The following is a 16,911-nucleotide window of genomic DNA, read 5'->3' on the forward strand; positions in this document are numbered from 1 at the left end:
CAGGAACCCCAGGTAGACCATCTAAAGAATCAAAAATCAAGATCACTTTGTTTAGTTAGACAGTTAATCTGGAAAACTTTATGTTAGTTGAGGAAACAAAGTTGTTTTATTGAAGTATAACGGTATTATGTCCATAATCTAAATAGATAAATTTGCTTAGTCAGCAATATCATGCCAGGGAAAACTTTAGAAATTGATCCAAAGATCCTCCATCTAAGAAGTAATTTTAGGCATTTAGTGGATAACACCTCTTTTGTACATTTAGATCTACAAAGTCTATAAAAAGTGTTTTCATTCTTATTTATAATTTTTTTTTATAATTTTAAAATTCTATAATGTCTCACTTACTGTATTAAACCAGAATTTCACAATCGGTGCGTGGTAAAAAGCATAGAATGTCCGTACAAGCGAAACGTGTCTACGTTTTCTTTCATGCCTTAGTTCAGAGGATTTTTCTTGAAGACCATCAAAAGTTTTAATCTCATTAAACACATCCTGGAACAAACATTCAAATATACATAACATAAAACTTTACATAAACAGAGCACAGATAGTCCAATAACAATAAATGGAAGACAAATAAATACACTGCGCACACAATTTTTTTTTAATAATAATACATATTTCATTTAAATGCTCCCAATAATATATGTATGTGTATTTAGGCAGTGGCAATGCATGCAAAGTTTGTAGTAGAGTAGCTCCATCAATTTGTAGGACACATTTTGGAGCAGCAGTAGGATTAAGATCAGAATTACATAAAGTTATTTATTGCAACTGACAAAAAGTGTTGCATATTATGTTTATATTAATAGTAAATATGTTGTAACAGGGCTACCCTTTGATATATCCAATCTCTGTGCATAGAATGAACGCCAAATAATGGGAGATGCCACCAAGTCAAAACTGGCTAACCGATACTTGGCTCACTGGCCAAATGCCTGGTTGTAGATCAGTTTTGTTTGGAGTAACTACGAACACATTAATAAGAAAAGAAATGCAAGAATCAGATGCCTTTCAGTTCCACGTTGTGTTGCCAAAGAAACAACACATGCATGGATATATATGGTTCCTAGTGTATGTTACTAATAATAATAATAATTTACAGCTAATGCAATAACAAAATATTGCTTCTAGTTTGGCAGATGAGGGATGCATGAATGCATTGCATTGACTGCTGGTGTATACTATTCTTGCACACAATTCTGAAATACAGTAATTTAGGCATTGAATGGGCATGTGCAAATCATTTGATGACTAGCTTTAGGTTATTCTCCTCCGCTAGGATAATATATCTATGGAGTCCGCCACTGTACATGTGGTCAGGCCCAGTAACACGAAAAATACCTGTACATAGGCTCACCATTATTATTCCTTCTTCTGAGTATGTAACCACCTCTTTTTCATCTACTATCATCTGGTGGGCATCCTGAGACTGCGGGATATGAGACATTTGTTCCTTGGTTTTGTATCCCAACAATGGAATAACTGGCGGGAACCAAAGACCTAACATCACCTGCAAAATGTTCAAATACAACAGCAAATTTGCCTTTGAATGAATATATATTTTTTAAATATGTATTTGCAAACAGAGATGTCAACCTTATCCTTCCAATCAGGAAAACACTAAGAGTCAGTCAATAATGCTTGTTCACAGAAGACACATTTAATTATCACTGTGCTAGATGACAATACAGATTTAAGTTTACTGCAAGATGTTTTAAATATTAGAGGTGGAAAAAAGAGGTGAAAGACTATCATAAATGGGAGAGCTGAGATACAGCTTTCAACATGTGAACAAAAGCAGGGAGAAAAAACCCAAACTGTGCGGATAAATCCAAAATCAAAGTATCTTTCTTGCATCATTTAGAATTTGTGGCTGGAGCTATGCAACAGAAGCATAGAAACATAGAATGTGACAGCAGATAAGTACAATTTAGTCTGCCCAATAAACAGGGGGAAGGCACCACCACGCTTGCATGTTTCTTGCCTCACAGGCACTTCATCAGAGACAGTCAGAGCTGAGATACAAATTGGCAAATATAGTGGCTCGAAGAACTGACATTCATGGTCCAAGGGCGCACCCAATCTTACGCAGACATCTGGACTCATTGGTTGATAGTCGCATATCACACTGACTTTTAGGCCCTGCTGACATATGGGATGGTGGGATGAGGGGTCTCTGTGTGCGTACTGCGCACACTCTCCAACTGGGAAGAGCGGAGGAGGTCTTTCTATCCCAGCACTCCAATTCTCACTTTGGTGGGACACCCAAGCCAAGGGAGCAGTAAGGGACACCCCTGACACAGGCTAAGCTTATGGTTAGGGAATTGGCCTAACTGACGTCTGGACACATCCATCTTTTTACACCTTTGAGAGTAAGGTTTATCGGAATGTGGCACCACTTTTCAAAAAGTAAAAGCGTTTAACTTGTACAATTCACTTTGTAATATGATTTTGGACTTTGGAGTCCTTATTTATCGTCATGTTATATGTTTACTCAGCCCTGAATGACTGTCTGCTTACAAATTTACTTACTTGAAAAAACGGTTTAACTGTTAATTTTTGCATACTCTGCAAAAATCTTATAAACAAAAAAACAAAAACAAATTGGCAAATATAGACTGGCATAAAGGTAAAAGATAAGAAACTGGGAAAGGCAGACAGGCGAAAAGAGGGCGGTTGATGGACAGGAAAAGATAGACCAGAATATAGGAGATGGTTCACAGAAAGACAGACATAAAGGAGGAACTGACAGAAAGATAAGGGGAGATATAAATAAATTGTCTCTGATGCTTTTCATTTCAAAACATTTTGATTAATATTACAATCTAATGTGCACCATTGGAGACAGGCATCTGAATTTAATGATTTAGTCCGAAAACAATTCATATTAGGATTTAATTCCTACCAAGTAGCTGAACTTGATAAACGGGTCAGCTGTTTTTAATAAGGCTGATATTAATGGTGCTTCATTTTTAAAATGTTTTTTAATGCATATGCAAATTAAACTTAAATGGTAGAGTCAAACAGCAACTGTGATTTACACTGTGCAGTGACCAAAACACAAAATTTTGCTTTTTAAATTTCTTAAGAGTATAAGAGTTTCTTAAGTGTACCTTAACCCATGGATTCTTCCTGAGATTGAGTCTGCCCATCCATATATCAGATAGAAGCTTCTGAGTACATGTGTGTCCTACAAATGCTCGAAGTCTTCCAAAAACAGCTAGCTTAAGGCACGTAAAACTGCTCCAACTGCTAAGTTCATATGTTAGCAACTTCATTGCCATTCTTTCATTCTGTTTGTGGGCTTTGTCTAGAAGTTCTAATGCCAACTTTCCAAATTCTCTAGGAAAAGAAAAGTGCAAGAAATAAAGGTAAATTTGTGTTTGCTAGTATATCTTTTGTGCTAACAACAGAATAACAAATATCGATGATACAATTAAATTGTAGATGAATGATGTCTGAACGCCTAATTTCCTTTTTTTCCCAACTGCCAAATGCTTGCAGAGGATTATGGGAAATGTAGATACAATATTGGTATCAAAACACGAGGGCTAATTATATTTTGACATTTTTTTAGGGACAAATGTCTCATTATTCAAGGGTCCTATTTTGTAACTTCATAGCGCTTCTACTAAACATGCCCATCAGATACCTATCTCTTGTGGCTATAGCCCTACAATAATTTTATTCATATTTTAACAAACAAAATAATAAAATGATATAAGTGCTAGCACTGGTGTTCTAACAAAATTATTTCACAACCCCAGCAAAAATGATTTGCAATTACTTGGAATTTGCTTTAAGTTTCCGCCATGTATCATCAGCAATGTCACAAAGGCGAGCTTCGTGATACATGGAAAGATAGAGTTTTCTGGCTACCAACACTTTGGCCAAGGAGTCTTCACCATGCTGCCATAAGAACAGAGCCATGGTCTGTCTGTTGGTTAACACAGCCCATACCAGGAGCTCATTAAAAGGATGAGGGAAAGGTTTTGTGATACGATCTTCATTTTCTACAATTCCCGTGGTTTTCTTGTCATCATTTGAATTATTAACCTGTAGAGGGAAAATATTTTGTAATCATTATCTGTGTCATAAATGAATGCATAGTTATTCCAAGGTGAGACTCCAATTAACATATAGGTATTCCAAGGTTATACACTCTCTGTAATGCACCTGAAAGTTAACCCCATGTGAATTATTCCACATGTATTAAAAAATTAATATTCTTTATTGTCAAGTGTTTTTTTTTATGGTACAATGTTGATATCAAACCATGTCTAAATAAAGAGAATTCAACCCAAAGCACATTCATTACATGAATATAACAAATTGAAATACATAAGTTGTTGTTAAAGAAGATTCTCTACCACAGTCTATGAGGTCATGCTACTTAGAGTGACCGGTGGGAGAGGGAAGCTCTGTGCACCGCCCTCCTACAGGTCAACCTCTGTACTAATGTGACATTAGGTGACCATCTGTGCTGTTGTATGGTAGCACTGGACCTGGCACACCCTAACTTAGTACCAGTTGTCTACACTGTGACCTATTTAATTCCCTACCTGCATTTATTTGCCAATTTGAAATAGCTTATTATGTGGTAAAAAATTAAGATTATAATATATAAATGATTATTACTTGATCAAAAAAAAATTGTTTCAATTTAGAAGTTTGTGTTTAAAAACACAAATGTTTAGTAATAATAGTATAAAAAATATTTGTGATATTATTTATAAATCATAAATGTATATTATTTATGATGTATATAAATTATCATTTTGATTGTTGAGTTTTCAATATCCTCCTTTTACACAAAAAAAAAAGAAAAAAAGTCTTGAAAATCTCTCTTATTTTACAATGTTTTTTTTTTGGTTTGTGGGCCCTTTTTATTTGCAGTGTTTCGGCACTGCTATGGGGACGAAGTTCAAACCCAGTTACGCTAATCTATTCATGTCATATAAACTACATGCACATATTTCAAATAAGTAGATGTAGACAGTTATATAAATGTGAAAACAAACCATTTTGCTCCTGCGTAAACAACATTACTAAAGGACAATTCCTCAGGCGGAATTGTAATAAAGAAGCAATAGGTCAAGCTTTGAAAACAACAGTTCTACCAAAAAGGTTATGTGAATCAATGATGGAGGCCCAATATAATGAGGCCAAATTAAATGATAGTATCAAACTTTTAAGTGTTATGTTCAAGTTCAGTAGAATCCTATTATTTGTGATTTTAATAGATAAGAATCACGTTTTTAAAAACATCCTTAAAAGACATTGGCACATTTTAAGAAATAAGAGGAAAATCCTCCAGGATTTTATTGGGGATAATCCCAGGGTTTTAGGATTTTATACCTAGAGGAGTTAACACCATTAAACAAATGTTAACTAAAAGCTTTACTGAAAATAAAAATGAGAATGGTTTAAAATAAAATGTAAACAAATGTTTTTAGAATTGTGGTACTTGCTTTGTAAAAATTCTAGCATAATTTTATTTATAATTCTTTATTTAAAAAAAAAAAAAAAATTGTTTGTGTGCATGGAATATTACATATAGCTCGCCCTGCCACAACAGCAAGAGCATGCAGAGTCAAACAAACAGTTGCATTAGTTAGGCAGTGGTATAGACTTAGCACATTTTTAGATAAGTAACGTTTGATACAGAGCTATATTGAAACTGATCATTGATAGCGGTAAGAGCATGAAACAGGATTAGGGTAGTGAAACTTATCAAGCTGAGGTATATATGAGACAGGCATAGTAAATCAGACATGCTTAATGACATACTTAGACATGCTTAGACATGCAGGTAACTGCAAGAGTGGTATAAGAGAAAATAAAAAAGAGAACAAGAAATAAACATTCTACTGGTTAAGAACATTAAGCTGTTGCTGCAGCTGCAACTAATGTACATGATGGAGACCCTAAAATGCTGCACTTTATTGACATTCACCAGGTAAAGAAACATTGGAGAGGGTGGTAACCGTGACCATCTGAAACTATTGGGATGGTTGGGAGAGGAAACTGTATCCCTAACAATAGCAATTTAATAACAATTTAATAGAAACATAGATAATATCACAGAAGTGGTTATAGTGCCTCAAGTTCACTGGCACTGTTCCTCCATTCAATGTTTCATGCAGTTTCATACTAAATAAGGGTCCCTGGCCACCCATAGTCTGGCTCCCACTGGATGTGTGGCTAAGATAAAGATTAAAGCACACTTCCTTCTAGCCATACCAATTCATATCAGCAATGGGTGCTGTGATAGGCTGAAAGAAGTCAGCTGACACTCACAGCCATCACAGCCATCCATTGAAGCACAGAGGGAGTGGGCTGCTGTGGACTCTCGTTTAGCATTAAAACATTAATAATGATTAATTGCTGAAGGGAAGGACAGTGTCAGGGGACTACCGATACTATAAGAGATGAAGCAGTTAAATTGCCTACAGTGCCATTTAAGCCTGTAATATATAAAACTGGGGAGGGGATTATTTTTATATTTAGTATCAATAAAAAAGAACAATACATACCTTTGGCTTGTATGGCTGGGCTGTTTGAATAAAGTATTTGTGTCTTGTGTTTGAAGAATGTGGTGAGGTATTGCTAACAGCATTTCGAGTTGATCGCTGTAAACAGCAGAAAATAAGGTTAAGTTAAAGGCGTGTGTATGTGTGTATGTGTGTAAGTATGTATGTGAATATAGACACATATACACACATCTTTCCTTTCAGTTATAGTGCAATCACACATGTACTATACAGTCAGTATACATCAGGGAATAGTAACCATAAGTAAATTCTAAAGTATTTGTACACTTCTATAAAGGCCAACTATGGAAAAGACCTTTACCATGTAAGTTTCTCCTGTAGGTGTATGATTCCACTCAGAGCCTCAGTTCTTGGATGGATTCATTCCAGAAATGTGTATGGTATTTGTGGATGCTCTATGATAGATAACATTGAAATAGATAGGAGCTGCAGGGATAGCTTTTAATTGTCCATCCATTATATCACATTTTCTCATACCATACAATTTCAGTGTCAGTAGTATCTGAGTGGGATATATTCATATTTACTTGGAACTGTTAGTTATGAGAATGAGTTATTGGTAGATTACATTTAAAAAAAAATCTATTTATCAATTGGAATAAAATCTCTAAGTATTACAGATAGCAATAACAGTATAAGGATATTTATGCATACCTGTTGGAGTGATTTATACATTGCTCTGAAGGGTTTCTTGGTGTAATTGCATCTAAAGGTCCCTCCCATCAGAAATTCAACTACAAGTCCAATATCCATAAGGGTGATTTTATATCCTGCAGGAAGTGTACCCTTGAATAAATCGGACATTATCAGGCACTCAGATGTAACAGAGAGACAACTGTAGAGCCATAATAAAACACACCATCTCACCCCGAACACACACACACACATATATATATATATATATATATATATACATACTGCCAATCCTGGCCCGGATACCTGGTTCTACTATTCTAGGATATTGCTCTGATGTCCTATTTCTCAGCTCACGCATGTCAAATAATGCATCCATTAATTATTTAATTTAATAAAGTTGTGAACATACCAGAATGCAATGGAAGTGTTAATGCACAGGCAGACACAGACATGCTACACAGCAGGGTAATAATTTCAACACATTCTAAAATAATTAATTGGGAAAGAGAATTGGATTTTTTCCACACAAACCAATAAACTGGTGGGTGAAGGTAAATGAACTGTGAGGTACACCACCACTCTAGGACATGTCATCTCCCTCTACTAGGTAGTGTGCCTCAATGATGCATGTTGTTACCATGAACAGAAGGTGTCTACCTGAGAATAAATGTTACGCCTGGGCACTCTCACTCTCCCTACCTGTAATTATATGTATTATTTGTGTATTTAGGCACATTAGGTAAGAAGGTATATGAGATGCTTTCAGTCTTTGACAAGGTAAGCAGTTAATGCAGCTCCAGTTAATATGTTGGCACTTTGTGAATATATTATTAAAAAAAAGATAGCTAGCAGGCAGTGGGGTCTTCCCACAACCAGTGAATGACCACTGATCCAGCTACCTCACTTTGCCTATAAGGTTTTTGTACTACTCAGTCTAAGTAACTACTGGACATGCTGATAGGCAAGCAAAGAACTTGCAAATTATATTGGCAGGTTTAAGTGTTCTTGTAGGACTAAAATGATCGTGATAACTGCAAGTACAAGATAGCCAAGACTTTCTCCTCTGTAGTTATATGTCTACCATCTTTTTAGAGACCTCTTTTATAGTAAAATGTTAGAAATCATCATTTTGTGTGCTATCAATAAATAATTGGAGCCCAATTGTGTTTCAAACAGAAACCCATAGTTCATGTCATGTCTCCAGGGGGTAGACCTGCACAGGACTTTCCCCATTGTTTTGGAGACCGCAAGTAGCTATATATATTGTTCACCATTTTGTTGTATATTTGGTAATAATTTGGAATTAAGTTTTGTATTATTTTTACATTACTAAATAGTTGTATATATGTTAAATTAAATAGTAATGAATGGGGGATCTGATGATAATGTGTAGTCTTTTTTATTAATTTGTTTTGTTATTTAATTGTGGGTGTGTGATTTTTTTCATGAATTTTATTGGTTAAATAATTAAGGCACCTAATGGGGTGATTGCTAGGGACATTTAAAGTAGAGCGGGATTCATTTATTAAACAGCCCTGAGGAGTGAGGAAACTACAAAACCGTTCGGGTTAAAGTATTGGTACTGTTGGTACAAATTTCACTTACTCCTGCATGAGAACCTTTTCCTCTGCATGTTAAAATTCAGGACCTCCAAAGGTGCACAACTTTGGAGAACGAGTACATAGTGAACACTCCTGAACTCTAGCGGTGATTCAAGGAACTCTCAGATCTACATAAGAGGCACTTAATGGCCATCAGATGAGAGTTGCGCTTTTCCAGTGCTGTAATATTTAGTATATGTGTTTAGTGTGTCGGGGTGTGCCATGGTTTTATGCAATAGTACTCTATTATTGTTTTTATGTTTTTCATGTAAGAAAAACTGTATCTTTTTATTGGAATAGCATCAAATAGGTATGCTTTTGTGTGAAAACACAGTTCATAGGGTTTTAGTCTATTTAAGTATGCACCTTTATGCGCCCTTCTTGTGTTTTTTTATAGCATGTTTTGGGGGTTCTTGCTTGGTTGTGGCAGCAGATTTGGGGTGTTTTCTTTAGCTGTGACGCTATTTTAACAATAGATTTTGTTCTCTATGACAGGATCATCCCACCTGTGCCACCCATAATAGATGTAATGTCAAAATCACAAGTGAGTACTGCTTTGTATAAACTAAACCTACCTATATGCAACTATATCAGTTTCAAGGTAATCTCTACCAGCTCCACCAGTTATATATCATCCAAAACCTGGTGGAACAGTCATTACGCCTAGCACCTCGATAATCTAATCATGCAAAAATCTGATTGTAAAAAGTTGTATTACCTTTTTGACGTCCTGTATAAGATGCAGTAAGGTCTGGTTAGCATGTTGTTTCTAACATGGAAAGAAGAGTGGTACCAAACATTAGTCTTGTTTGATATTAGTTTTCTGTTCCTATTTTATTTGAATTAATTTATCGACATACATTTTTCTTAGAGATCAAAGACTGCCTACTGTTATTCCTATTCTTAATTCTTACAGGATTGTATTCATAGGAAAACAAATATGATTCCCAATATTATCTCATTTCTAGTTAAAGTAACAAATCTCTAAGCAGCACTAAGAAAGGTGCCTTACATACACATGACACTAAATAGAGATCACTTTCCTCATGACATTCTAAAGTGCAGCAGTTGTAAATTGATAGAATTAAAGGGACACTCTAAGCATTAATTAAGTGGTTTGGGTGTATAGATCAAGCCCCTGCAGTCTCACTGCTGAATTCAGTGCCATTAAGGAGTTAAATCATTTTTTATTGTTTTTTTTTAATGGCACACAAAGATAACTGCTTTATTTATATGTTTGCTAATATGGCACGTGAGTATGGTTCAAAGTTTGAACTTCAAACCATATGTGAAATTAGATCCCTCTGCAGTTTGATTTCACTACGTCTGATTTTTGTTTGGAATGTATATGATCCCACTCCTACTCTTTGGGGCTTCTATTGTCTCCAATATGTGTTTTGATTTGTTATTACGATAATTACTTGATTGGTCACATGCGGTGTTCATTTTGTCAAATAGCAATTTTAGTCGACTAAACGTTTTGAGATTTAGTCGACTAAAACTAGACTAAAACTAAAACAATTCAGATGACTAAAATACGACTAAAACTATAATGGCATTTTAGTCAAAAGACTATGACTAAAACTGACTTGAAATTTGCTGCCAAAATTAACCCTGGTCACATGACTATGGCATCATTTGACTGTTATTTTATTTTATTTTTTTCAATTTGACAATTTTTATTGGTTCTAGCAGACAAGTCCATTATACAGGTTGATTAGCGCCGTCATCACATAATGTATACATTCATATCACATTGTTGTATCATGTATCAATCAGTAGACAACTTTAGGTGCTTTTTTTCATCACATGAACCAATTTGTATTATCATTAATATCCTAATGTAAAAGAGAAAAAACAAAGAGGAGGAAACAAGAAAAGTGAAGTAAGAGGGGGACAGGTATGGTATAAGGGGCGATAGCGCAGAAAAGAACAGAACAAGGGGGATAGAGAAGAGGACTACAGGGAGGGATGAGGGGGATGAGGGTGCTCACTTCAGGGGCCCACTACACCAACAGTGGAGTCTTCCCGGCTCTCACACCTCCCCAATCCACCTGCTTGGTTAGCGGCTACACCGATGTAAGTGTACTTTTTTTTTTTTTTTTAATGTTATTGATTAGTTTGTACTCTGTCTTGAGTATGACTGTTATTTTTTAATTGTGTACTCCATTACCTAAGTAGTGAGGGTCCCCATACATGTTACTTGAAAAAGCCTGTTAGTTGCGTGAAACACATCAGTGTTACTTTTTTTATGCTTTTATATTTTATTTTCAATAAAATCTGTTTTTTCCCCTACATTGGACCTTTATCCTGAAGATTGCTGCATCAATTTTCTTGGTGGGGAACATACTACTGCTATACGAATTGAGCAAAACTCTTTTGTTCTTTACCAGTGAGTACTTCTCTTTTTATTATATTTATTCATTCAACAGTAAGCACTATATTTTTATTTCTATTCCATCCATAGACAAACCAGTGAGCATTGGTGCTGCACGTGAGCATTGGTGCTACACTCAAAAAGTGTGTACCCAAGGGTGTGGATTGTTTCACTACTTGCCTATCACTGAAAGCCAGTAGTGGACTCTTAAAATTGTGAGTGCACCTCCATATATATAGATTTACTCCCATTTGGCATACCTAACATACTTCACTATATTGGTGTTGTCCATTGTTCTTGTTTCAACCACATGGAGCCTCCCCACTGGATCAAGATACCAAGTATATCCACAGGTGGAGTTTGTACCTTTCAGGCGCATCATATTTAAAGCTAATTATTAGCTCCATTAAATTGCAAGTGCCATTCTTTTACTTATCTCACCAAAACTTACTACACTATATTCCGCATCCTGTCCTTTTTTTTTTGTTACATATTGGCCCACTCTGATCTGGACTGGAGGACACTCCTAAGGCACTACTTCTCTCCCCCTTTTCTCTACACAAAATAAAGGATTATATATGGTTATGTTGTCGAAGAATAAATGTCCCATCCTAACTAGGGTTAGGGGTAGGGTTAGGATTAGGGTAAGGGTTAGTGTTAGGGGGTAGGGTTAGGGTTGGGGTAAGGGTTAGGGGTAGATTTAGGGGTAGGGTTAGGGAATTGCCAAAGTCTCGAATTCCCGAAGTGCCGAAGTCCCGAATTTCAGGAGTGCCGAACTGAACCGAAGTGCAGAATTGCTTAAGTCCCGAATTTCGGAAGTGCCGAACTGAAGTGCCAAATTGCCGAAGTCCTGAACTGCCGAAGTCCCGAATTTCGGAATGCTGAACCAAATTTTTTGCCCATGCACGTCCCTAATCCTAACCTGATTTTTACTCAGTGGTTTCATCTGTTTTAGCTAAAATACCTACAATTAATTATTATGAGAATAAGCTAGAATAAACACGTGTAACTTACTGTGTTATACAGCTCCTCCAGTCTGGGTATTGTTAGGAATTTGTGCATGTTGACTCCATTTTCAATCAGAAGTTTGACAAATGCAACCTTATTCAATATAAGAGCATCTAACATGGCTTGTTCCAAAGGCTCTGTCTGTAGAAAAGAAATCATTCATTTTTGACAAGTTTGTTTTTTATTATTTAATTAGATAGCTATGCTTATTAGGTGGCAAGTAGTGGAGTTTCTTACGCTGCTCATTGCTTTTCGGTGCATATAATATAAAGTATATAAATATAATAATATATGTGTTTCGTTTGTAATGTACGTTAGATAAAATTCGACCCACCCAAGTATGTTAGAATTTTGCCCATTATTGGTTTGTCTCTTATTTTGCCTCCAAATAACAACATTCTGAATTTTTTTTGGGCTACTCACTGAATGCTGTGCTGAGAATTCTTTACTGTTAGTGTCCCATACGTTGGGGTCTGATATGCTACCGCTAGGCAAACCAGGCAACCACCTAGGGCGCATTTGCCTGAGGACACAAAGTCCAGGCTCCATGTGAGAGTGCACAGCACAGCGTTCCCCCTCCTGTATCCTCTACCTGGTTTGACAGGAAGTGCTTGCTAGGAGCAACGAACAGCTTCCTGTCAGACTGGGAAGAGGAAACAGAAGATTCTCTACTATGATCTGCTTGGCCACACTACAGAGGGGAGGTGAGCAGGCGTGCAAGGGAGTAAGAAAGGCACACAAAATGGCCTGGGGAAGGAGACACAGAGACACTCAGAGGGGCTGGTGAAGGGGACAATGACACACACAGAGGGGTTGGGGAAGTGGGGAAACAAGAGACACACAAAGGGGCTGAGGCAAGAGAAATGCAAAAGGGCTGGGGGGAAGAGACACGCACGGGGGCTAGGGAGAGAGACAAAATGGGTCTGGGGAGAAAGAGACAAATAAAGAGGCTGAGGGGAAAAGAGACAAACAAAGGGGTTGAGGGAAATAGGAACACAAAGGGGTTGGGAGGGAAAGAGACACACAAAGTTGGCAAATTTGTTCTGGGGGGGAGGGGTGTGCAAGTAGCTGGTCTTGCCTAGGGCTCAAAATAGTCTAGCACTGGCCCTGGGTAATTTTCCCTGTGTCATTGAGTAAATAAAATATTTTCTTCATCTGTAACTGCCTCAAGTGCAAAATGAAGTGCCATTCCCCATAGCACTAAGAACCAATATTAAAGATACTAAAGTCATTACCTCTATCCATGCCAATTGATATACGTGGATATTGAGGGTTAGGAGTGTCTTTGCTCTGCAAAACCACTTTAAACTTCTAAATCTAGCATGGTCAAACAATGCATTCAAAAATGTACAGGGAGTGCAGAATTATTAGGCAAATTAGTATTTTGACCACATCATCCTCTTTATGCATGTTGTCTTACTCCAAGCTGTATAGGCTCGAAAGCCTACTACCAATTAAGCATATTAGGTGATGTGCATCTCTGTAATGAGAAGGGGTGTGGTCTAATGACATCAACACCCTATATCAGGTGTGCATAATTATTAGGCAACTTCCTTTCCTTTGGCAAAATGGGTCAAAAGAAGGACTTGACATGCTCAGAAAAGTCAAAAATAGTGAGATATCTTGCAGAGGGATGCAGCACTCTTAAAATTGCAAAGCTTCTGAAGCGTGATCATCGAACAATCAAGCGTTTCACTCAAAATAGTCAACAGGGTCGCAAGAAGCGTGTGGAAAAACCAAGGCGCAAAATAACTGCCCATGAACTGAGAAAAGTCAAGCGTGCAGCTGCCAAGATGCCACTTGCCACCAGTTTGGCCATATTTCAGAGCTGCAACATCACTGGAGTGCCCAAAAGCACAAGGTGTGCAATATTCAGAGACATGACCAAGGTAAGAAAGGCTGAAAGACGACCACCACTGAACAAGACACACAAGCTGAAACGTCAAGACTGGGCCAAGAAATACCTCAAGACTGATTTTTCTAAGGTTTTATGGACTGATGAAATGAGAGTGAGTCTTGATGGGCCAGATGGATGGATTGGTAAAGGGCAGAGAGCTCCAGTCCGACTCAGACGCCAGCAAGGTGGAGGTGGAGTACTGGTTTGGGCTGGTATCATCAAAGATGAGCTTGTGGGGCCTTTTCGGGTTGAGGATGGAGTCAAGCTCAACTCCCAGTCCTACTGCCAGTTTCTGGAAGACACCTTCTTCAAGCAGTGGTACAGGAAGAAGTCTGCATCCTTCAAGAAAAACATGATTTTCATGCAGGACAATGCTCCATCACACACGTCCAAGTACTCCACAGCGTGGCTGGCAAGAAAGGGTATAAAAGAAGAAAATCTAATGACATGGCCTCCTTGTTCACCTGATCTGAACCCCATTGAGAACCTGTGGTCCATCATCAAATGTGAGATTTACAAGGAGGGAAAACAGTACACCTCTCTGAACAGTGTCTGGGAGGCTGTGGTTGCTGCTGCACGCAATGTTGATGGTGAACAGATCAAAACACTGACAGAATCCATGGATGGCAGGCTTTTGAGTGTCCTTGCAAAGAAAGGTGGCTATATTGGTCACTGATTTGTTTTTGTTATGTTTTTGAATGTCAGAAATGTATATTTGTGAATGTTGAGATGTTATATTGGTTTCACTGGTAAAAATAAATAATTGAAATGGGTATATATTTGTTTTTTGTTAAGTTGCCTAATAATTATGCACAGTAATAGTCACCTGCACACACAGATATCCCCCTAAAATAGCTATAACTAAAAACAAACTAAAAACTACTTCCAAAAATATCCAGCTTTGATATTAACGAGTTTTTTGGGTTAATTGAGAACATGGTTGTTGTTCAATAATAAAATTAATCCTCAAAAATACAACTTGCCTAATAATTCTGCACTCCCTGTATAGTATCTTTTACGCCCATCACAAACTGGGAAAAAAGCCAAAAACAAAAAAACTGATATTTAAACAAAATATATTTACAGTTGTGTCACAGAGGACTTGTACCTGTGCCATCTAGCCGGTCACATTGCCCTTCATGATTAGTTGTCAGTACACATAGTCAAAATACTAGAAGAACTACCTTAAAATATTAAAAAGTAGAGAAGAAGGGGTATGTGAAAAAGGATGACCCTCATAGTAGTAAACATTCAACCTGCCTCTATTTAGTATCAAAATTAGTATACAAACAGCATTTGGTTTCATGAAAGGACGATCATAAACATCATCCACACGTAACCCTAGTTAACAATGGTTACATACACGCCACTGTTGTCCGTGGAGGAAAATTTGATTTTCTGCTATGTCTACTCTGTTCCATGTGAGTGCAAGGACAAGTTGATCATTTGGAGATGTGTTGGTGCCTATGTCAAACAAAAATATAACCACAAATTAAACTTGCATGTTAAATGTTAATTAAGATATGGTCTGACATTTTTAAGACAATGGAAACTATGTGAGAAACAATTGCTTGTTTACATTATACATCTTGAGAAAAAATGTTGCACTTCAAGTCTATTTTATATATATACTGTAAAGAGACATGTTGCTTATTATATATTATATGTTATACTATAGAGTGGCTTGGTCGTCTATGCCCAACATTTTTGTTTGTGTCTCGTAGCTGAGTTCCATCTTTATAATAAAGGTTTGTGCATAAACATTATATTTGATGACATGACACTGAGTGAACATGCCAATCACTGATCTGGGCAAACATGTGTTTTTCACCAGAAATATTTACCTCTCAATAGTGCTGTAAGGATTGCAACATCAATATCCTGGTGTTCTTCAGACCCAGCACGATATACAGTTATCTAGGAAACAGAAACTGCTATCAATTTAGAACCTAGGTTGCAATATGTTTCACAGCAGAATGAAATAAGCATCTTGGAAGGTTTGAAGTGGTTTTCAAACAGCTGTTTTTCAGGGCAAGTGATAGCCAGGAAAGTAGGACAACTTACAGGAAGGCATATGACTATGCCACACATTTATTAAGCTGTATTTTTACACTGAGCAAGGCAACCTATTCCGTGTTTATTAACCCCACATTATATTCCAGAATAAAGAGTTCTAGATACTCACAAGGTTCTTGATTTTCATGCAAGCTAGTAAGGACTGGAATAAATAAGCTGTGTCCTTCTGATTTAGGGTGAACATCCTCCTGATAGTAGCAAAGACCTCTGATTCTATGCCCTCTGGTAGACTCCTAAATAAGAAAATAAGTTTAAGTATATTAATTTGAGCAACCTGCAAAGGGAGCTTTGATGTGTGACTGTTCCTAACCTAAAACACTTTTACACTTTTATATTTTGGCTTGCTAATGCTCTTACTTTACTAATTGTATTGCATTACTACACAATAAAGAGAAGAGATCCTGCAAATTGAGATACTATCCATTGTATGCTCTATGCCAGGTGTCAGCAACCTATGGCAAGTGCATGCATGGTACTCAAGACTGCCAGAGAGAAACTGGGTCTGGCCTCAGGAGTCCCAGTTGGACTTCAGATATCTACTAGTGCAAATCAAGCTGTGATTGCAGGTGGTGAGGGACAATCCTCAATTTACACATTGCAGCACTTAGAGGAAGTGATCTCAGATCATTTCCTCCCAGCATTTGTGAACAGGAATCTGCACTGGAGTAAAGAAGCCAGCAACAGTTATTGCAGCCTGTATCCTTGGCCAGACTGGGCCCCACTAGACCCCAGGGATGCCACCCATACTGCTAGATA

General features: G+C 37.2%; 1 protein-coding gene across 2 annotated transcripts in view; it reads right to left on the minus strand.

The window, feature by feature from the left end:
• Window positions 1-1,636: 1,636 nt before the first annotated feature.
• LOC134603233 (transient receptor potential cation channel subfamily M member 7-like) overlaps window positions 1,637-16,911 on the minus strand; it is a 62,754-nt gene continuing 47,479 nt past the window's right edge. Inside the window, exons 9-18 of one of the 2 annotated variants that reach the window (XM_063449004.1) lie at window positions 16,265-16,388; window positions 15,924-15,996; window positions 15,443-15,543; window positions 12,189-12,323; window positions 9,516-9,566; window positions 7,215-7,346; window positions 6,543-6,638; window positions 3,794-4,062; window positions 3,120-3,348; window positions 1,637-1,681 (exon numbers count right to left, since the gene is read on the minus strand). In XM_063449004.1, coding sequence (XP_063305074.1) covers window positions 1,667-1,681; window positions 3,120-3,348; window positions 3,794-4,062; window positions 6,543-6,638; window positions 7,215-7,346; window positions 9,516-9,566; window positions 12,189-12,323; window positions 15,443-15,543; window positions 15,924-15,996; window positions 16,265-16,388 — 1,225 coding nt within the window. In that variant the 3' untranslated portion in view covers window positions 1,637-1,666. Of the gene's footprint in view, window positions 1,682-3,119; window positions 3,349-3,793; window positions 4,063-6,542; window positions 6,639-7,214; window positions 7,347-9,515; window positions 9,567-12,188; window positions 12,324-15,442; window positions 15,544-15,923; window positions 16,011-16,264; window positions 16,389-16,911 lie in introns of those variants that run through there. The other variant, XM_063449005.1, reaches the window with a different exon arrangement.

This window comes from Pelobates fuscus, chromosome 3 (assembly GCF_036172605.1).
Source record: "Pelobates fuscus isolate aPelFus1 chromosome 3, aPelFus1.pri, whole genome shotgun sequence".
NCBI lineage: Eukaryota > Metazoa > Chordata > Amphibia > Anura > Pelobatidae > Pelobates > Pelobates fuscus.